We start from the raw sequence: 22493 nt of genomic DNA, 5'->3' as shown, positions 1-22493 counted from the left end.
CCTGTTGCTCATAGGATTGCTGTCTTCCCTCCCAGGACAAAGATGTGCACTCAGGCTTAGTTGGACCCCTTCTGATCTGCCATGCTAACACGCTGAACCCTGCTCATGGGAGACAAGTGACAGTGCAGGAATTTGCTCTGTTTTTCACTATTTTTGATGAGACCAAGAGTTGGTACTTCACTGAAAACATGGAAAGGAACTGCAGGGCTCCCTGCAATATCCAGACGGAGGACCCCACTTTTAAAGAAAATTATCGCTTCCATGGTAATATATCCCACACCCCAATATTACTTACTGTGAAATGTGGCATGTACTACAAGAAATGAGCCTTGAGCCTAAGGCTTGGACATTGTATGAATTGAGAGTATATATGGGAGCAGAGTCCTCATAGGAATGAATATTTTTGACTGGAGTGGAGGGAAAGAAATTTCTACAATGGATTTTAATAGCCTTCTCTCTGTTCTTCTCCAGCAATTAATGGCTACGTGATGGACACACTACCTGGCTTAGTAATGGCTCAGGATCAAAAAATTCGATGGTATCTGCTCAGCATGGGCAGCAATGAAAACATCCATTCTATTCATTTCAGTGGACACGTGTTCACTGTGCGGAAAAAAGAGGAGTATAAAATGGCAGTCTACAACCTCTATCCGGGTATGAGCTAGTTCATACTCTTTCTTCTACCTGCTGAACTTGTTGAGGACTGACTTTAAATGGTCTAGGCACTGGGGATACAGTCAGTGAACAAAGCAAACCAACTCCCTGCTCTCGGGTAACTTACTATTTCAAGTAACTTTACTCTACAGAGAGATAATAAATAAATTAGCAAATGAACATGATAATCTCAGACACAGATAATGTGCTATAAAGGAAATAGAACAGAATAAATGGGTAATTAACGTCGCAGTACTTTCCTAGGAAAAAGTTTTTTTTTTCCCCTCTCACATCTCACATGACACCAGCAGTTATCCAAAGAGTGATTTGTTTATGTGTGTAGCCAGTATATTGATTAAGCACTACTCACAATGTCAATCAAAACACAGCTGCATTTTAGTTCCTCGCTGTCTCTTTAAAACAGGTTTAATAGTGGGAGTAGCCTTCCCCTGTTTCTGTGTAAAAATTATGATATGCTTGGTGACTTTTTTGCTCACTTAAGTAATAAAGAATTCTGCAGTCACTTTACATTATAAATATAGTTCAAGTCAGAAATTACAATATCGCGCTCCAAGATATTAATCAAAATTCTAAACGTGATCTAACTTCAGTCTTTCCTCCCCCATCTTGAGCCTGCACCAGGCTGGAAGACTGCACTGGGAAAGGGAGGTGTGGTTGAGTCCTCTGTTTCTCTACCTTATGCGTATTGTGCTTCCCCCCAACCCCTTGCTGGCTGCTGCTTTGAACTCCAGCATGGAGAGGGTAAGGGTTAGGGATAGGGCAGTTCTTACAGAGTGGCACTGTCATTGTGAGCCAAGTTCATACTGCCTGCACCTGGCAGATATTTAAACCTGACTCTTTTTCTTGTAAGGTACTTTCAGGGGCTCCTCAGAGACTCCCTGTTGGGACCCTCTCTCATGAAATCCCCTTGACCTGGCTGGTTCCACCTTTATTCTGGGTGGTCACTTGTGACTCATTCCTCAGCCCATCAGCATTCATCTCCAGCTTCTTGCTGCTGGGGTTACTTTAGCCCTCAAGGAGTCCTGGTGGACTAGATCCATGAGGACCTCACCCTGACTGCCTTCTCCTAGGCAGCCCACCTGGTCAATTGGAAATACACCTTTGGCTCTGAAAAATCCTGAGCATGCAGGCCAATCCTGATGCAGTAGTTTTCTCCTGTCTCCACTACCAAAACATTCTGTCACCCTGTCTCTCCCATCTCCCAGTGTGAGGGACTGTCAAAACTCAATCTCCAGTGCCTCCGACTGTAGGGGTCACATAACAAGCACTTTGGGTTTGAGGGGTTCAAGAGTGGTGGAACTGACTTAGGTAGATCTCTTTTGATATTCTGCATAAGCCAATGTAGCTCATGCTCATTTTTTTTTAGTGAAAAGAGGTACTTTTTGTTCCTTTTGTTTTTCATAAGGTGTTTTTGAGACAGTGGAAATGCTACCATCCAAAGCTGGAATTTGGCGGATAGAATGCCTTATTGGCGAGCACCTACAAGCTGGGATGAGCACTCTTTTTCTGGTGTACAGCAAGAGTGAGTAACACTGTGGGCAGAGGCTCTCTGCCTACCCAGCTTACTTCCATACAGCTTTTCTCCTGCCTAGAGTGGTTGCCTTCGTCAAGAAATAAATATAAGCTCACAGTCATTATCAATTCTAAAATGAATACTGCTGGTAGAAATCATCAGAGTCCTCAGGGGAGGGCAGGTATGGTTGAAGCTTTGAACACTTTGAACCTGTAGCTCCAAATATTTAACAAACTGGTGCTAAAAAATATCTCTTCATTTTCAAAACTTTGTGAACCTCCAAGAGTAAACTTTGAAACTTAACTTTGTTTCAATTATCAAAGATAACTTGGAAGAGTTTAAGGTTTAACCCCAAACAAGTAAGAGAACTACTGGTCTCCTTATGTATGAACCTTAGTTTCCTCTGCTGCAAAATGTGAATACTTCTAGCACATGTTGGGGTGAATTAAATGAGACAGTACAATAAAATATTTAGTACAGTTCTTGGCACATAGTAAGCACTAAAAAATGTGAGCATTTGTTGGTGTTCTCCCATTTTCATGGACTTGCATTTGAGAAGCTAAATTGTCTGCACTTCTAGCTATTGTGTTTTCCTCGTTTGATTTCAGAGTGTCAGACTCCACTGGGAATGGCTTCTGGACACATTAGAGATTTTCAGATTACAGCTTCAGGACAATATGGTAAACACTATTGTCTTCTCTCCCAGAACTGGGCTGACTATACCTTTTTTATTTCTTTTTTTCTTATTGCAGTAACATTGGATTATAACATTATATAACTTTCAGGTGTACATTGTAAACCCTTTTTATTTCTATTGGAGACATTCAGATAACCAATCCATCTTCATGGTTCTATTAATTCTACTCCATAGTTGCCTCTCAAATCCATTTTCTCCATTTCCCACTGTGACCATCTTAATTCAAGCCACCATCACTTCTCACCTGGGCAATGCCACCGCCTCCTTAAATGTCCTGCCTGCCTTCAATATTGCTCCCCTTGAGTCCATTCTCTTCACTGTAGCAGGAAGCTACACTTTTATATGACTGGTGATAGTAAAGCTTGAATAGGATCTATAGTCAGTTTCTCAAACAAATTTCAGTGTCCATAAATAAAGTGTGATATTGGCACACAGCCACACCCATTCATTTATAATCGTCTTTGGCTGCTTTCACTCACAACAGCAGTTAAGTAGTTGCAACAGAGACCAAATGATCTGCAAAGCTTAAATTATTTGCTATCTGGCCTTTTACAGAAAAAAGTTTGCCAACTCCTGTTTTAGAGGGAAAAAATTCCCTTTTAAAAAGAGCTGGAGACATATATACTAAAATGGTATTTTTCTCTGGGTGGAAGGATGATGTTTTTTATTTCTTTTATTTTTATTTTAAATTATTTTTTATTTTATAATTTTTCGACAATGAACATACATTGTGTAATAAAAAAATAATAATATTATTTGGTAGTGCTGGTAACACATTCCAGTATCAACGAATTAGAGGTGCTAACAGTCAACAAAATTATTAAATTCTAGAAAATAAAATGGACAACAAGGACAAGCAAAACACTTAAGGAGTTATTGATACCACTATGCTTTATGACTTTATATTTTCCACAGCTAGGATTAACCTTTCTCAAGAGAGTGATTTTATTCCCAAGTGTCTAGGACCAACCCAACTGAATCTAATCTCTCTCCCCTTTCTTGGGCAAAGGACAGTGGGCCCCAAAGCTGGCCAGACTTCATTATTCTGGATCAATCAATGCCTGGAGCACCAAGGATCCCTTTTCCTGGATCAAGGTTAGAAAATGCATCACATTCAATCACATCACATATTCTTCTTGCAAGCTCAAAGCATTATGCATCCCCTTTATACTGAAGTCATTTTCATCAAACTTCAGGTAACAGATGAGGAAAGAACTCAAGAACAGAGTGGCTTATTATTTGTGCAAAAACAATCAGGAATGAAAGACTTGGCAATAGAATTGAGTATGCTGATGTGTTCTATTCCTATGTTTTTAATCTTTCTACTGGGATTAGAACATCTGAGTACTTGTGATAACATTGAACTCACCACCTCCCAAGACCGTGTATTCTATTATTAGATGCCTCCAACTGCCTAGGGGTCCTGGAGTCCTCCAATTCCCTCATTTTAACACAAAAACAAATGGGCCAATCCCCTATCTCACAAGCTGAGAAAATGTGGCTTCTCTATTTTCTAAAAATCGAATCTGTCTGCTTCACAAATTCTGCACCACTGGGTAAACACCTACTGCAGTTGGTCCAATCTGGTAAACTAACTTAGAGCCAATAACCATGATAGTGTCTTTGGGCTAATTCAATTTCTTTTTAATGACTCAGTCTTTCAGATTTTCTCACTCCCCCATTTCCCCTAGAGCAGTACTTTCCAATAGAAATATAAGGTGAACCACAAATGCAAACCACATGTGTAATTTTACATTTCCTAGTAGCCGCATTAAAAAAGAAATGTGAAATTCATTGAAATAACATACTTTATTTAACCCAACATATCCAAAAACATTATCGTGTCAACATGTGATCATTCAGGACTGTGACCCTTTCGAGGGCATACATATGGGAACTTTCGGGTCCCTTCCATTGCCACATGAGCACTGAGGGTATCTTGGAAGTGCCAACTCAGCCTCTCTGCCTAACCACCAGGGTAAGTTCCTTCTAGAGCCCAAACAGGAAAAGGGAGAAAACTTCCCTGCTTCCAGCTTTGCTCTCAACTTGTCTAACATGCCTCCTACCTCTGCTACTCACAGCCTGGAGAGGGAATAATGTACACACGTTTTACCACCGATTCCCCTACCTCCATCCTCTTCTCATAGCGCACCAGCTTCCTTCTTCCTTATCTTAGTTGGCTGATGACATTCCCCTACATATTTTCCTCCTTTGCAAGTTTGCATCCACTCTTCTATTTTTCCTGAGGTTAAAATAACATATAGGGATCAGGGGAAAATGAACCGGTTTACCAGTAAGCAGATGCAAAGAGCACATCTGTTAATGCTACATCAGCTCATCTGTTTTTGTTTTGTAGGCATTGCCAGTTATGACTCAATTTGAGCTGACTGTTCAGTAATCCCTAAGTATTTTTGTTTGTTTATTTATGAGGCTCCAAACCACATGTTCTCACCTTGTATTTCTGTGGTTAGCACTTTCAACGTTACATGTATCTCTATGTAGTGGGCATTTTAATCTATTTGGCTGCCCTGCATCTGTTCTATTTATTTTTTTGTAATAGTGTTCTCATTTCCATTTGGGGAATTACATCTCTCTCACCGGATACAATCTGATGAGACTAGTAAATAGAGTCACTTTTCCAGGCCTCACCAAAGAACCCTGAGTGACATACTCTGTTAAGTTTCCCCTTATTAGATTTGGCCCATTGTTCCAGCTCGCCAAGCTTCTGTCTCCCAAAGTATTTCCTAGTCTACCCAGTTTCGTATAATTTACTTACTTGACAGTAAACTTTTTTATACTTTAGCAAAGTCATGATCAAAATATTGAAGTAGACAGGGCTTTCTTACTATGTGCTTAAGACAAATCAAGCTATTAAATCCTTACCACAACCTTATGAGGTAGATGTTATTATCATGCTTATTTCAGATAAGGAAGTTGAAGCACAGAAAAGTTAAATAACTTGCCCCAAGTCACACAGCCAATATGTAGCTGAGCCAAAAATTCAAACCCTGATATTTGCACTTCAGAGACCTAAGTTGTAATCATTAAACTATACTGCTTCTAGATGCTCCCTTTAGGTTGATAACCATCTATTAACTACCACTGTTTGATTATGGTAATTGAACCAGTTACGAATCCACCTAATTGTATTATTATCCAATCTGTGTTAAACCACCTTATCCTCAAGGTGTTTTTTGCCATCTGTCCTACTGAAATCCAGATATACATACTTTGTAAAATAAAGAAATGGTTCCAGAGAGCCAGCAGGCAGGGAGTTGGAGTTGAGGGGGGTGCTGACAGGGAGGGGAGTTGGGGCAGGTCTCTATTCCGGTGAGAAGGCCTAAAGAGTGCACAACAGCCAGGCCACCAGGCATAAGAGCACTGGGCTGGCTTGAGGGGCAGCAGGTGACCAAGACCAGGCAATCAGCAGCAGGCAGTTGGCAGACTCCAGGGAGGCATCCAGCTGCAATATTTGTATTTGTATACTGCGTGACTCATTACTGACTTGCTTACTTCCTTGTATAAAGATGTGTCTTTCTGTCACACATACCTGGCTGGATACATAAGTGAAAATATTGAATCTGTAATTGCCAAATTGCTCCAAGATTCCAATTATAATGCAGAAGAGGCACAACAAGAAGATGAAGTAGATAAGATTGGCAGCTTGCCAGGACTTCCTCAGTTATAGAATGTAGGCAGAAAAAGCAGCCGGCAAGGTTTTATTAAAATTGCTAGAAGGTACCATAGTCAGTAGTCCAAAAAAGACCTCTCCTACTCCTACATGAAGAAACAATACAAGTCAATTCAACAAAAGGCATAACCTTTGTACCTGGTGCTTTCAGTTGTTTATGCCCCAATACCAAGAAGAAACGTGAAGTGTCTTCAACTGGGAATATCATCTAATCTGGTAAAAGACAGTGCTGTAGCTTCTGAAGACCTTGCCACTCTCTCTCCTATTGCCTGCTTCATTTTTCTCCTGCACTCATCACTATTAGATGCTGTACACAAATAAAACCAGATAAGATAGTCTGTTTCCTCAATTCCAATGTAAGCTCCCTGAGGGCAGGGCTTTGTATTTTCTCATTCACTACTCTATTCCCAGTACCCAGAACAGTGCTTGGCATGTACAAGTGCTAAAGATAATATAGTCTTTGAATGAATGGATGGATGGATGGATCTTAGAGTCAACTAAGCAATACTGGGCATATCTGTATCAATGTAGATTCTTCTTAAGCCAATAGTTTCAGAAGGTGGTACATACATTTAACTGAAGGAGACAGTCATTAAGCACAAGAGTCACAACAGTCTAATTTGAGTGTGCCAGGCATCTGTGAGAAGTCAATTTTGACTTGCTTGTTAGGACAGTAGCTGATGCCAAAATTCCTGTGTAGATACCCCCTGTAACACTTGCATGGTCCATGCTCTCTTCTTTAAGAACCAACCATTCCTTACCACTCTGCCATTATTCACTCATTCATTCCAAAACATTTGCTAAGTATCAGCATTATATCAGATGCCTTGTTAAGTGCTGGGGCTAGAGAGAAGAGAAAAGCACTGAAATCAGCACAATACCTGTATTAACTCGTTAATCATTCTAGTAACCCTTTGAGATAAACGCCATTATTATCTCCACTTTACAGATAAAGAAACTGAGACACAGAGAGGTTAGGTGACTCAAACAGGTTCACTGCTTAAGGATCTCAGTCTAACAAGGAAAGCAAATAAGCAAAGAAACCTTTATAATATGGTGCAATAATTTACTATAATGAAGTTATATACAAAGTGAAATGGAAGCACAGAAGAAGCAGCACTAAATTTGTCTGGGTGAGTCAGGAAAGGCTAACCAGGAGAAATAGTTTCTGAACTAACACTTGAAGGAGTGGTAGCAATTTGTCACTGATAGTGATGTCGGGCTAGGGTCTGGTCTAGGGAGAGGAGAGGAAACTGGCTTTGGTTAAGCTGAGGCTGAGGTGTGGGCAAAGCCCTAGGTTATGCAGGTCCATATGTGTAGCACAAAGGATGTGTGTAGAGGATATGGGGGCTCAATGATTTGGAAGTGGTCTAGTTTGCCAGAAAGTAGGTTGGGAACTCAATAAGCACCTTTCCTACTCATTCCCATCATTTATCCCTCAGCTTCACACACATCCACATTTCAACAGTGGTATCTGCCTGACCTACACATCCAAGGCAATACTGGGCATATCTGTATCAATGTAGATTCTTCTTAAGCCAATAGTTTCAGAAGGTGGTACATACATTTAAAATAAAGTGTTGTTTTTAATTGGTAGGTGGATCTGTTGGCACCAATGATTATTCACAGCATCATGACCCAGGGTGCCCGTCAGAAGTTCTCCAGCCTCTACATCTCTCAGTTTATCATCATGTATAGTCTTGATGGAAAGAAGTGGCAGAGTTATCGAGGGAATTCCACTGGGACCTTAATGGTATGTAATGAGAACTTTCAAGAGAATGCATGAATCTTTTAAAGAGCTTTTGACAGATTTCAAAAATGGGACAAACACTCCTAGCTTCCACAAACTTAACTCCAAAAAAGAATTTTTCCTTTATAGGCAATAGAAGTCATTATGAACATATGGACAAAAATGTGGTAACATCAAGGATCTCACAGATAATAGAAATGAAGAGATGCTCTATTGACAGAAATATGTGACTCAGGACTAGATGGATTGATAAGATTGTGAGTTTGCTTATGGATATTCTAGGTTGGAGGTGATAGTAAGGCAATCAGGTTGAATGGCCAGCAGGCAGCAGATGAAAGACTTGAGTTTAGGGGGTAAAACCATGAATGGAGGTGAAGATTTGCATCTTCCACATAAAGGGATGGGGGAAACCTTGGGAAACGATGACTTCTCTAGGGATGAACTGAAGACCCTTAATTAAACAGGCTTAAAACCTTAGCACCATCGTCTACTCTTCCCTCATTTTTATGTCCCCTGATGAGTTGATCCATAAATCCAGCCAATTCTTTCTTTTAATGCTTCTCACATCTCTTCTGTTTCATTTATACTGCTGTTGCTACAGCCTGAGGCCCCATCACCTCACACTTGACCTATTATGTTACATTCCTAACTAGTCTTCACCTGTTTCTAGTCTCTTTTCTAATAAAAACTGCACATCATTTTTGGGATAATCATCTTATCAGTCCCCTGCCTAAAACCTTTCAATGTCTCCCTCTTGTCTTCAGAATAGAGTTCAAAGTCCTCAGATGGCCTTGTACAAGATGACTTCTTTCCCTTTGGATCCATTTCCTGCTTCTCTACACTGCGTCTTGTTCTGTGAGCCTGGCCTGTGTGGAATACATTGACAAGCTACCTTATCCTCTAGCTTTTGGTTGGGTTTCACCAACAGGGAGCACTGGCAAGAGATCAGAGGAAGGGAGGAGAGAAAGATCAGGATATTTATTTTCCTGGCTCCCTCCTCATAGACGATTTGGCTGTATCTCTCCACTGAAGGTCCCTGCTCCCCTCAAAGTGGCTTTCTCTACCTGTTCCAGTTACTATTGCTGAATACCAAACCACCCCAAAACTTAGCATTGTAAAAACAACCATTTTGTTTTGTTCATGGATTCTGTGGGTGAGGACTTTGAACAGGGCACAGCAGGAATGGCCTGTCTCTGCTCCAAAATATCTGGGGCCTCAGCTGAGAAGATTCAACCGCTGGGGGCTAGAATCATCTGGAAGCATCTTCACTTGCATGTCTGGTGGTTGGTGCCGACTAACCTAGCTAGGATAGCATCTGGGGCTGTTGAGACTGAAGTAACTTTACATGGCCTTTCCATGAGGCCTGGGCTTCTCACAGCATGACAGTCTAAAGGTAGTTGGACTTCTTATATGGCATCTTATGGACTCTAAGTTTGAGTGCTCCAGCTAACAAGGTGGAGACTACATCACCTTTTCTGATCTGGTCTTCTAAGTTATGTAGCATCACATCCAATACATTCTATTGGTTATAAGCAAGTCACATATCCACCCAGATCCAAGGGGAAGGGACAGAGACCCCACTTCTCAATGGGAGGAATGTAAAGAATTTGTGGTTATTTTTGTAAACCACTATAAGAATCTACCTAGTTCTCTCTTTTAGGATTCTGCTCCCTCTCCTCATTCCTCCAGGCCTAGGGATAGTAATACCCTGCCCCTACCTTCCTACCTAGTACCTTTTTAAACGTTCCTCAAATTATCCTAATTTGAGTGTTCCCTGTTTCTTGTTGGAACCCTGTCTCAGTCATCAGTGCCAGAAGTAGCCCCGAGAAACAGACCCTCAAAATGGAATTCTAGAGTTATGTTGCTAATATATTCAAGGAACACAGCTATAATTTCCTTGCTTGGGGAGAAGACTGGATGTTGGGTAATCCATGACATCCATGTAGGCATCACAATTTCTCAGATTATCACCAGTGATACTATGGGATGAGTTACAGATGGTGAGGAAGACATTGGGAGGTTAAATTGGCAGTGGCATTTAGTTGCTATGGCAACCTGGTAGGGCTAAGCATATGAATTGCAGAGTTGCAGTGGCAATTAAATGGTCACCACCACCAGGTCTATCCATTATGCTAAGGTAAGGGCACTGGTGGAAGAGTGAAGCTCTGAGACCTGGGATGGGTATATTTAGGTAGACATGAATGAGGCTGAGAATTGCAAATCTTCAAATCCCCCTGAACCTCCTTTGCCTGAGGAGGCAACCTTTCCCCAATTTCTGAAGCAGTCATCCCCTCTCTGCATAAGTCTTTCAGTGACTTTAACTGGAATGGTTGCCTCACAAGCCAATGGTTCGTCTCCTTAGGGCCCCTGTTTAGCCACTACAAAAGCTAGATGAGTCATGGAAAAATGACAGACCATCACTAATTTAATCAGGTGGTGATGACCAAAAGTTGCAATTCCAGATGTGGTATCAGCCCCAGGTACCTGATATGGAACTATTGACCTGGAAAATGCTTTTTTCTTCATTCCTATTGATAAGCAAAATCAGAATAGATTTGCATTTATGAGGAAGGAACAAGAGTATTAACTTTGCTGTTCATGCCTCAGGGTGATGTCAGCTCCCTTGTTCTTTGTCATAATATAGACCCGAGGGACTCCAAACTTCTTGACATCCCACAGAACACCATACTGGTCCATTACATTGATGTCGTTATGCTGACAGGACCTGGTAAAGAGGAAATAGCAATCCTAAATTCTTTTGTGATTAAGTATAGGTACAGACACACAAATATATATATATTTGTTTATATATATATAAAACAAATAAGCCTATCTTGTTCCTGACTTTAATTGGAATGGAACGCATATTTCACTGTTTAATGTTCAGTTTCAAACAAAAACTTTTTATCACATTTAAAAAGTTTCTTTCTACCCCTACTTTATTTGGAATGGCTGCAGAATTTCATCAAATATTTTTTCAGCATCTTTGATATATCACAATTCTTCTCTCTCCTATTGTCGAATTATACTTACATTCCATGGTGTGCTGGCAAATGTTTAACAACTCGCTCTGGGGCAAAGTAGGGGCAGTCAAGGGGAAAGGCCTTAATTTGTAGCATTTGCTGATTTCCCATCATACCTGATTTCAAGCTGCTGATGTAAAGTCATTAAATGCAGTGATGGGACCAGATGTGCACAATTGGCTCTCACAAGCCAGTACTGGTGGGCTCCAGCACGAAACCGTGCTCCATTCCTGGGAAAACTGCCCTCTGCCATAGTGTATTAATCATTTAAAACTTAGCTGGATCCAATTTGCTAACTTTTATTTAGAATTTTTCTATCTATACTAATTAATAAAATTGGTTTACCTTTCTTGGTTGCTCTATTTATCAGTTTTGGCGGGAGAGTTATACTAAACTTGAAAATGAAGTGGAAAAGCTTCCATCTTTTTCCATTAAACTATTGCTCTAGAATACTTTAATTAATGTAGTAATCGCATATTTAATTAAAGTTAGATGGAAAAGTCACTTGAGCCTTGTGCCTTATTTAGTGGTAGATACTTTATTACCTTTTCCATTCCTTATCTAATTATTGGTATTCTCATTTTCTGTTACCTGTAGTTGATTTCTGTAAATGTATACATTAGAGTTCTATCTCCCTTTCCACACCATATATCTATATCTACATACACACATATCTCTTTTTTCCCCTTTATCAAAGTTGGCAAGTGTTTGTCGATTCTATTGGATTTTCAAAGAATCAACTCTCGATCTTAAGATCAAGCATAGATTTGAAGCTGTTATTTTCTAATTCATTAATTTCTGTTCAAAACTTTCAAAATTCTATTTTCTTTTGGTTTATTTTTCATTTCCTAGAATCTGGTGTTGTATGACTAGTTCATTTATTTTCAGTCTTTTGTGTTCAATGATAACGATAAAATAGTTATTAACTACTCTCATGGGGTCATTCCTTTAATAAACAGTTATTGAGTAACTACTATATTCTAGGTTTTAGTAAAGGGGTGGCCAAGCTGGAGCCATGGATTTGGACTACAACCTGCTTTTGTATGGACTAAGAATGGTTTTTACAAGTTTAAAGTTGCAAAAACAAAGACTATGTGACAGAGACCATTTGTGGCCTGAAAAGGCTAAAATATTTCCATCTGGTCCTTTACAGGAAGTTTGCAGACTAGTGGTCTATTCTAATGGCAGTAGAGATGCCTAGACAGAAAACATTAACCAGAACCTTCCATCCCAGAGCTTGCGTAATGTACAAATTTCAGTCTTAGTCATCTTCCTGCAGTGCAGTGGTTCTCAAATGTTTTTATATCTTTGTACCACCATTCACATACAAAATATTTTTTCATAAGCAATATTTCTCATCATAGAAGTTCCTCATAAAGGGGGGAAAGGGGAACCCCAACACCCTTTAAGGATCACTGCTTCACTGCCACCATTTTCAATAGTGTATAATATTTTGAATGTTAATTTTGAATTTTCAATGAACATTTCAATGATGTGGATCTTTCCCTCTGATTTTCAAATTAAAAAGAAGACTAATCATGTCCTTTAAAAATACTTACCTTTGGTCATGTTAGAAATAAGTGTTATTTTGATATTAAGTTCATATATAGCAAGAGACCTCTGTCAAGTTGTTGAAATCTGGCCTTCGCCCAGCTATTTGTACTAAGAAGTTTCTGAGGGATATATATAAATAAGCCAATGGCAAACGGAAAACGACTTTTAGTGTTTCCTAAAATTATACTTATATACCCATTACCAGGCTCTCTGGTGATCCCTCCCCTCCCCTTCAATGCAAGGAGTTTAGACCAGAGGCCTAAGGAGGTTTTCTTTAAGCCCAAATCCAAATACTATCACTAGTCACAGTCCATACTTGCTAAGCATTCTTCTCACAAGACAGTAAGGCGGCGGGCCAGGCCTGCAGCCCGCGTTGAGAGGAGTGTACCAGAAAAAGCAAAAGCACAAAGGGCCATACACCGTTCCCTCTTTTGCAGTAAGTTGGACTAGTCTTTTAGGGCTCCAAAGGACCCTTCCCGGCAGCCACGTGAGAGCCCAGGAACGCTGCCTGAATCTGTCTCAAGTGGGCCTCTCCTGTATGTATTGCCTTATCCATTGCTTCCACACTGTTGAAGTAGGAGGAGAAAAGAATACCCCCAAAGTCCCACCCATTTTGAGGCACGTAAGTCATAGTGACTACCCTCCACATATCCCCACCCCCAAAATGCAAAATAAAAATCTACCCCCAAACTGTGTCCTTAAATCCCACCCCAAAAGATCAGTATACAAGTTCAGCCTAAAGGATGCATTTTCCCAAAGTGGAGTGATTCAGAATGAGATTATATTCTGAAGAGTTCTTGTTGTCACTCTCAAAACTGTAAAGAAAATAAAACTGAATTAAAGGAAAAAACAGCTAAGCCGGTGTGCATGTAACATCGGGACCAAAAAGCCTCGGAAATTTAGTGTTTTTTAAAATGGACCGCCATCCTGCTTTTGGGGAACAAAGACGCTGTCTTGCACATACCTGACCACACAGTACCAAAGAAGCAGGCTGATTTTACATATTTAAGTAAGAGTCGCAGAACGTTCCCTACTACGAGTAAAAGTTGCATGGACTCCCCGTACCTCTCAGAACAGAACCAGAACTGTGAATTCCAACGCACATCTGACACTTTTGCGCTGGACTCGCCCAGGGTCGCGGGGTTATTGGAGACATTTGCATTGCGGCTATCTGAGCAAGGACCGCATTGCAAGTGATCTCTGCAGATTCATTACCTGGCACGGCCTGCACACCAGGCACACCGTCAGTTGCAAATGAACGAATACATCTTGGAGCCGAAAGACAACTCTGTGTTTCTGCTTTCTGCCTCCCGACATGCAGATAAGCGATTCCCACTTTATAGGTGAAGTAAATCTAAACCACAAGTTAGGAGTACTAGAATGGCTTTATCGTGGATTCAGGGCTGTAGCAACAACAACATGACGTATGGGATTGAATGATTCCCACGAAACGTAAGGGGCGGATGAAACAAAGGAGAAACAGGGTGATCACACAGATAGAAATAAGCTAAGAAGTCAGAGTCACGATAAAAAAAATTATATAGCTTAAGTACTCAGAGCTGTGCAAATAAAATCCTCACTGTGAAGCAAAGGTGCGGGGGAGGGGGTAGAGCGGGGCAGAGCTGGGTGAAAGAAGAGGAGGAAGGGGATAAAAGGGGTTCTCAATTTACGTCGCAGTCTTGGGGGAAGAGAGCCATGTCCTCTCCTCGATTCCATCATATTGTATTTTCCCCCACTATTACGGAAATGCGTCTTTGGCATACAGGTAACTTTCAGTCAACTAAAGTCCTATGGTGGCAAGAGGAATGAGATAAACAAAGGTAGAACCGCCGGGTTCCGTGTCTTTTATTTCGCCCCCAAACGCAAAGGAGGATGGAGGCGTGAGGTCTGGTAACAGGCAGAAAGTCACTTGGTTAAGGTGATCCGTCAGATCCCCTGTCCTGAGGGGGAGACGGTTTCTTGCAGAACGAGGTGCAGGAGGTGGTTCTGCTCGGCACTCAACAGCGGCCACATCTCCACCTGCAGCGACTTGACGGCCTCCGTGTCCTTTTCGTGGGTGGCCATGACCAAGGACTGGAGCAGTAGGAAGAGCTCCTCCGGAAGCTGGCCACTGCTCTCCTGCCCGTGGCTGTCGAAAGCCTCCCAGCAGTACTTCTCCAGGGTGTGGGCATGCTCCGGCAGGAGCTTGGCGGGCGGGGGTTGCAGGAGCAGCAGCAGCAGCACCCGAGACACCTCGCAGCGGACCAGCACGTCCGAGAAGGCGCCCAGCGCGGCGGGCGCGGCTGCAGAGCCGGCGTTCGGGAGCAGCAGCGCGGCCGGCAGGGCGGGGGCCGCGCCGGGTCCGGGCTGGGGCCCCGGCGGCGGCGGCGGCGGCGGCGGCGGCGGCGGCGGCGGCTGCACCGGGTGGCTGCCGTGCTCCCGCGCCAGGCGCTGCATGCGCGTGAAGACCGCCAAGGCGCCGCTGTAGTCGCGCGCCAGCAGCTGGCAGGAGGCGGCGTCGCCGAGCGCCTGCAACGCGGCCAGGGGCAGCTGGGGCAGCTGCAGCTGGGCGGCGCGCTGGAAGTGGCCGGCGGCGGCGGCCGGCTGGCCCAGGTCGCGCAGGGCGGCGGCCAGCTCGAGGCAGAGGGCGGCGGCGGCGGCCGGCTGGCCCAGCTCGAGGTGCAGGCGCACGGCGGCGCCCAGGGCGCTGGCGGCGGCCTGCAGCGGCTCCCCGTAGGCGGCGGGGCAGACGAGGCGCTGACGCGCGTCGCGCTCCTGCCGCAGGAAGAGGCGGGCGGCCTCGGTGAGCGCCAGCGCCTCCCCGGGCCCGTGGAAGAGCGCCTGCTGGCAGCGCGCCACCGCCAGCTGGCACCAGGCCGCGTACGGCAGGCACTCCTGGGCGCGCAGCTCGCGGCCCAGCTGTGCGAACTGCTCCCCGGCCTCCGCCACGTTCGGCTTCCGCAGGAAGCGCTTCTTCAGCTTGTTCGACACCTGGCGGTACCGGGCCAGGAAGTCCCCGGCCTCGGGCCCTGGGCCCGCGCCTCCACCCAGGCCGCCCGCGGATGCCGCCATGTTCGCCGCCCGAGCGCTTCCGGGCGCGCTGACGCACCCGGGCGGCCGCGCCGGCGCCGGCGGCGGGCTGCGACGTACCCTGCGTCCCGCTCCAGAGGCCCAGCGCGCCGGGTGGCCCCTGTGATATGCAAAATACCCGGGTCGGGGGCGGGGCCTGGCCTGGCTGCGAGCTGCGTATGCAAATCGGGGCCCACGGGGCGGGGCCTGGCCCGGCGCCCGCTGTTGCTAGGCGACGGCTCTTTGGCCCAGGTTGCTAGGGGCGTCCCCCAGCGTCTCTAACGCAACGCGACCCAAGCGAAACTCGGGATCCACGTGGCCCTCATGCCGACTTTGCCTGTTTCTCGAGTGTCCGTCCGTCCTCCATCTTCGCGTCAAAGCCCCTGCCCCCTTGGAGTCCTTGCCCACCGCTCTGCCCACCTCCTCCCCCCGCATGCCGCCCCCCGCCCCACACCGCCACCCCCACCCCCGGTCGCCACTGCACGTTCACCGGGCCACGACGCCGCAGTCCCGGACTTGAGCTCCACCCCAGCGAACACCATCCTTCCCAACGAACACCGTCCTTCCGGGGACGTGGCCGGGCTCTGACTTGTTCGGAGCCCGTGGCGGAGTCTTGCGCACCCAGCCTCACCCCCGACCCCACCCCAGCCAGCCTTCCCACCCAAGGCCCCCCGCGACCCCACGCTGTCCACCGCTCCTCTCTGTCATCCCCGACTCCTCCCTGCCACCCCGAGCCCACCCCCCGCCGCTCCCCCTCCCTCCAAGGAGACACGTCCCGGCACCAGCACCTCCCGCGCAAAGTGACCGAAGCACGCACGCGGGTTTCCTGAAACACTTTATTCTTAGAGATTTCCCATGACTGTGCCCGAGGCCCCAGACAGGCTGGGGCCGCCCCGGGGCTGTGAGCGGGCCTGGGGCCCGACGGTCGGTCGGCCCGGGGACCCGGGTCGCGCTGGGCAGCTACTCCCGGCCCGGGGCCACCTGGGAGATGGTCGTGGCGCCAAAGAAGCCGCTGAGCAGCGCGTTGTTGTGGACCGCCATGTCCACGAGCTCCGGGGTGATGCGCCTCCTGCCGCTCTTGCAGGCCTCGTTGCCCGCCAGCTCCAGGACCTTGGCCGTCAGGTACTGGATGACGGCCGCCAGGAAGACCGGGGCGGAGGGGCTCAGGCGCCGGGCGTAGTGGCCCTCCCGCAGGAGGTGCTCCACCCAGCTCACGGAAAACAACAGCTGCGCTCGGGCGGTGCGGGAGCGGGGCCGGCCCTGGCCGTGGGAGGACCCTCGACGACGACGGCTGCGATTCCCCGGCATGCTGGGCGTGGGCTGCGCGTTCTCCTCCGACGGGCCTAGCTCTTGGGCGGCGCGGTGGGATGCGGAGCCTCCGGCTCTGCTCGGCTCGGCTCGGCTCGGCTCGGCTCGGCTCGGCTCAGCTCGGCTCGGCGCGGTGCGGTGCGGTGAGGAGAGGTGCCACCGGCGGGACCAGGTGCGGTGAGGTTCGGCGAGGCGAGGTGCGAAGGCTCGGCGGCGCCCCAAGCTCTCAAGACGGCCGGTACTCAGGCCCCTCCTCGGTATCCTAGCGACGTCGGGCCGGCCCCCAGTTGGTCTGGGCGCACGCGCCGTGACAGGTAGATCCAGTGAGGTCACCGCTCTCCCATTGGCCGCCGGAAGTGGCGGGCCTGGGCCCGCCAAGAAAGGGCGCCGGCACGAGCCTGCTCGCGCTGCGCCCTGGACCCTCTCTTCGAGGGAGCGTTCCCTTGCCCCTGGCTGGGAGCCTGGACGGAGAAGAACAACAGACGTGGGGACGACCCACTGCCACCAAGTGGACACCCGCGGGGCCGGGCGACTGTCGCAACTACCCGCTTCCAAAACGTTGGCGCCACCCCAAAAAGAAACCCCTGTGCCCGTCCGGCCGTCGCTCCCCACCCGCCGGCCCCACCAGACCCCTAACCCCGACTCCTCCACCGCCCCGCAAACCCACCCCAGCCCGCCACCGGCCAGCACCCAGGCAACCACTCTTGCTTCCTGTCCACAGAGGTCGGCCTCTTCTGGAGACTTCCTCCAGATGGAGTCGTACCATAAAGCGGTGGCCTTTGGTGCCTGGCTGCTTTCACTTAGCATCACGTTTTCGCTGTGGTTCGTCCCCGTGGCAGCACGAATCAGCGCTGCATTCCTCTTCGCGGCTCAGCGAGATTCCCTGGTATGGAGAGACCGCACGCTGAGTATCCACCCGTTCACCAGTGCATGGACGTTTGGGTGACGGCCACCTTCTGGCTCTTGGGAATAGCGCTGCAGTGAACATTCCCCTACGGGGATCTGTGGGAACACCTCTTCTCAATGCTTTTGGGTATGTACCCGTGAAGAGATTTATGGGTTGATTTCCCAACTCTTAATTTTATTCCATTCATCCATGTGTGTATCCTTATGCTAGTACCACATAGTTTTGGTAACTGTAGCTTTGTGCTAAGTTTTGACATAGGGAAGTGTGAGTCCTCCAACTTTTTTCTTCTTTTTCAAGATTATTTTCACCATTCAAGGTCCCTTGAAATTTCATATGAATTTAGGATTGGCTTTTACATTTCTGCAAAACAGATCATTGGGATTTTGATAGGGATTGCACTGAATCTGTAGATAACTTTGCGCAGTATTGCCAAATTGACAATATTAAGTCCTTCCAATCCATGAACACTGATATCTTTCCATTTTTTTAGGTCAATTTTAATTTCTTTCAGCAATACTTTGTAGTGTTCAGCGAAGAAGTCTTGCACCTCCTTGGCTAAATTTATTCCTATGTATTTTTTATGCTATTTTAAAGACTTGTTGTCAATTTTATTTTGGAGTATTCATTGCTAACATATAGAAATGCAACTTATTTTTGTGTATTGATCTTGTATCCTGCAACTTTGTTGAATTTATTTATTAACTCTAATAGTGATTTGTGGATTCTTTAGGGTTTTTCTATATATGAGATCATTTCATGTGAGAATAGAGACAGTTTTACTTCTTTCTTTCCAATTTGGATGCCTTTTATTTCTTTTCTTGCCTCATGGCTCTGGCTAGGACTTGAGTTATAGTCTTGAATAGAAGCAGTGAAAGCAAGCATTCTTGTCTTATTCCTGATCTTAGGGGAAATGCTTTCTGTCTTCCACTATTGAATATGATGTTAGCTATGGGTATTTCATAAATTCCCTTTATTATGTTGAGGAATTTCCCTTCTATTCCTAGTTTACTGAGTGTTTTTTAAATCATGAAATGTTGTTGGATTTTGTTGAGTTTTTTTTATGCATCAACTGAGATGACCCTGTAGGTTTTCCCCTTCATTTTATTAATGTGGTGTTGATTAATCAATTTTCTTATGTTGAACCATCCTTGCATTCCTGGGATAATTCTTACTTGGATGTGGAATGTAGTATTTATAATGGGCTGTGGGATTCAGTTTGCTAAAATTCTTTTGAGGATTTTTGCATCTATATTCATAAAGGATATTGGTCTGTAGTTTTTTTTCTTGTGGTATATATGTCTGGCTTTGGTATCAGGTAATTCTGGCCTCATAGTATGAGTTAGCAAGTATTCCATCCTTTTCTATCTTTTGGAACAGTTTGGGAAGGATTGACGTTAATTCTTCTTTAAACAGTCGGTAGAATTCACCAGTGAAGCCACCTAGCACAGTTCCTGGCACATAAGACATGAAATCTAGGATTCGTGTAGTCATTAGCTATTTGTTGAATTAATACATTGTCTCCTTAAGATGGTTTCTAATCAAGACACAAGGATTGAGTAAAAAATGAAGCAAATATATTTACCAAAAATAATGCTGTGATTTCTGGGACAATGCTATAAATGCATTAATATTTTTTATCCCATAGGAAGAAAAAAATTGTTACATGTCAGAACGATTTTTTAAAAATTCCCCATAAGACTATAACTCTGATATGCGATTATATAACAGGCTTACATTGATTCCTATTTTAGTGTATTCAAGCAGATGCAGAATCCCAGGTGTCTTATGAGAGATGATTATCAACTTTCCTTATGCTATATGCCAGGACTTAAATCTAGGCCTTTTGAATTGGCATTAGTACCATATTTCTCAAACTGTGTTCCCTTTCCCTTAAATATGTCATATACTTTTCTCTAGAACCTAGACATGTCAAGGTCCAAAACCCCACATGTTGGATATTAACATGTATCTCATGAATTCATACACAGGGAATCATTAGTTAGTGTTTCACAGTCCACATGTGCACTCACACATGCAAGCACACAAAGCCCACATTCTTGGAAGATCATTTTAAGACCAGTGTGGTCAGCTTCCTACTCCCAGTGCTTTCACAGCTGACTCTGCCCTAATCTAGTGCTTCTCAAACTTCACATTCTGATTCAGTAGATCTGGAATAGGGCCCAAGATACTGCATTTCTAATTGCTCCCAGGGGATGCTAATGCTGCTGGTTTGTGGCCCACACTGGATTAGCAAAGCCCTAAATGGCTTCCTCAACTTTGATGAGCCTTTTACAGGACTCCAAAGTAGAAGACTACTTCACTTGCCCAGACCTAATCTCCCTTGTTTCATTCTTCTTCCTGGTGTTTTTCTCCTTCATGTATTCCATCGTAACATCTGTCTGGTTAGAATGATTTTATTTCAGTGTTGGATACTGTTGAGAAATGCACAAAGCAAAATTAGAAGGAAGATATGATTGGGAGGAATTGCTTTTTACTCTGTCTTCACTTTCCGTGTGTCTGTGCTAATCCCTCTCTACAGGTCTTCTTTGGCAATGTGGATTCATCTGGGATAAAACACAATATTTTTAACCCTCCAATTATTGCTCGGTACATCCGTTTGCACCCAACGCATTACAGTATCCGCAGCACTCTTCGCATGGAGTTGATGGGCTGTGATTTAAACAGTAAGTGCCAAGCCATCCCATATCCCTCCCTCTCCCAACCATGGGTAGGATAACTAACCATCCTAGTTTTCCTAAGACTGAAGGGATTTCCCCTCAAGACACAGAACTATCAATGCTAAAACCAGCACAGTCCTGGGCAAACTCAGGACTTGGTATTCTAACCATGGGATTCCCCAGGGGCAGCCACCTCCTATACTACTATTAACAAGGCAAATCAAAGTCAAACAGAGCTGAGCAGAAAGTAGGGGTCATGTTAACAATAACAGAATCTGTGCAAAAGTTAATTTCTGGGAAATGATGTCATGATAACAGTAGCCCTCAAGTGTCAGTGGAGGCAGGCCAGTGGAACCTAGGCTGTATCTCGTCCTTGTGATTACGTTCTCCTTTCATTTCTCTGAGGTTGCAGCATGCCACTGGGAATGGAGAATAAAGCAATAGCAGATGCACAGATAACTGCCTCATCCTACTTAAACAATATGTTTGCCACCTGGTCTCCTTCACAAGCCCGACTTCACCTCCAGGGCAGGACTAATGCCTGGAGGCCCCGGGTAAGAGGCAACAAATTTGCCATTTAACTGATGTAGAGGAGGGAGTAGTAGTTATGAAAAAATAGAGAAAGCCCTTGACTGTTTATTCAGAGGTATTTCTGTTATCTGGTTGTTCCCAAAAGAGTATCAAGGAAGGTTGACTATGGGCAGAAAAACCCACAGATATTTAGTGGATGTACTGTGTGATTTCACACAGCATTCATTAGGAGAAATGATCCCTAATTGAACCTCCTGGAAACAGAATCTCTATGTGCAGTACTGGGCTAATATCCATCAAAGAACTGTAGTAGCTGAAGTCCAGTTTTACAGAGAAATATCAACAATTAGCCCTCTTTGCAGGTTTCTCAGTGCCTCAAAGGAAAGAATCACAGTCATATACAGTTCACTGGGCAGAGTTTTTTTCCAGAACCACTCAGTTAGTGATTGTCAATCACTGAATAGCTTTTGGGGATGAACGAAGTTAATGGTTTCTGCTTCCTTCAGGGCCTTATTTTAAACCAAACAGGTTATATGACACATTGCCAAACTTTTAATACTCTAGTCAATCTGCCTATGGCTCTTATATTATTCAGCAAACATTTACTGGGCACCTATTAAATGCCTGACCCTGAGGATACAGAGATGAACCATGAAAAGTTTCAGCCCTCAAGTTGCTTAGAGTCTAATAATGGAGACTGACAAACAGATCATTAAAATGCAGAGTGATAAGTGCTGTGCTATGGTTAAGAAAAAGGGATTTAGGGATTTCTGGGAGCACATAGTGACCAGCAGGATACTAGTCTAACTAACTTCCTCAGGTGAATAATCCAAAAGAGTGGCTGCAAGTGGACTTCCAGAAGACAATGAAAGTCACAGGAATAACCACCCAGGGCGTGAAATCTCTCCTTACCAGCATGTATGTGAAGGAGTTCCTCATCTCCAGCAGTCAAGATGGCCATAACTGGACTCTGTTTCTTCAGAATGGCAAAGTAAAGGTATGCTGGTCTCATAGGAAAGGCACATAACCTCTCCTAGAGCTTGACATTTAGAAACATAACAAAGTTGAGCTATATGACCAAACTTTCAGGATAACTTTACTGAATACCTATAGTAATA

General features: G+C 45.0%; 3 protein-coding genes across 24 annotated transcripts in view; 1 reads left to right on the top strand and 2 right to left on the bottom strand.

The window, feature by feature from the left end:
* The window catches only part of F8 (coagulation factor VIII), a 145283-nt gene that overhangs the window by 105245 nt on the left and 17545 nt on the right, over positions 1-22493 (top strand). For 5 of the 22 annotated variants that reach the window (XM_070604626.1, XM_070604629.1, XM_070604630.1 and 2 more), the window contains 9 exons: positions 15-264; positions 472-654; positions 2081-2197; positions 2797-2868; positions 3895-3980; positions 8174-8329; positions 20706-20850; positions 21250-21398; positions 22196-22372. In XM_070604626.1, the coding sequence (XP_070460727.1) occupies positions 15-264; positions 472-654; positions 2081-2197; positions 2797-2868; positions 3895-3980; positions 8174-8329; positions 20706-20850; positions 21250-21398; positions 22196-22372 (1335 nt within the window). Of the gene's footprint in view, positions 1-14; positions 265-471; positions 655-2080; positions 2198-2796; positions 2869-3894; positions 3981-8173; positions 8330-8455; positions 13063-20705; positions 20851-21249; positions 21399-22195; positions 22373-22493 lie in introns of those variants that run through there. The other 17 variants (XR_011535967.1, XM_070604637.1, XM_070604627.1 and 14 more) reach the window with 14 other exon arrangements.
* On the bottom strand, positions 14270-16053 carry F8A1 (coagulation factor VIII associated 1). Its single transcript, XM_070604650.1, has one exon. It carries the CDS (start codon positions 15952-15954, stop codon positions 14830-14832), a length of 1125 nt encoding a protein of 374 aa, XP_070460751.1. The 5' UTR covers positions 15955-16053; the 3' UTR covers positions 14270-14829.
* Positions 16774-17746, bottom strand: H2AB1 (H2A.B variant histone 1). Its single transcript, XM_070604657.1, has one exon. It carries the CDS (start codon positions 17257-17259, stop codon positions 16912-16914), a length of 348 nt encoding a protein of 115 aa, XP_070460758.1. The 5' UTR covers positions 17260-17746; the 3' UTR covers positions 16774-16911.

The sequence above is a fragment of the Equus przewalskii genome, chromosome X (genome assembly GCF_037783145.1).
Source record: "Equus przewalskii isolate Varuska chromosome X, EquPr2, whole genome shotgun sequence".
NCBI classification, from domain to species: Eukaryota; Metazoa; Chordata; class Mammalia; order Perissodactyla; family Equidae; genus Equus; species Equus przewalskii.
Note: the sequence above shows the minus strand (reverse complement) of the source record. Positions and strands in the feature narration are given on the sequence as shown.

Coding starts and splice junctions, on each gene's coding strand:
- F8A1 (XM_070604650.1), bottom strand. CDS start 15,954: ATGGCGGCATCCGCGGGCGGCCTGGGTGGAGGCGCGGGCCCAGGGCCC.
- H2AB1 (XM_070604657.1), bottom strand. CDS start 17,259: ATGCCGGGGAATCGCAGCCGTCGTCGTCGAGGGTCCTCCCACGGCCAG.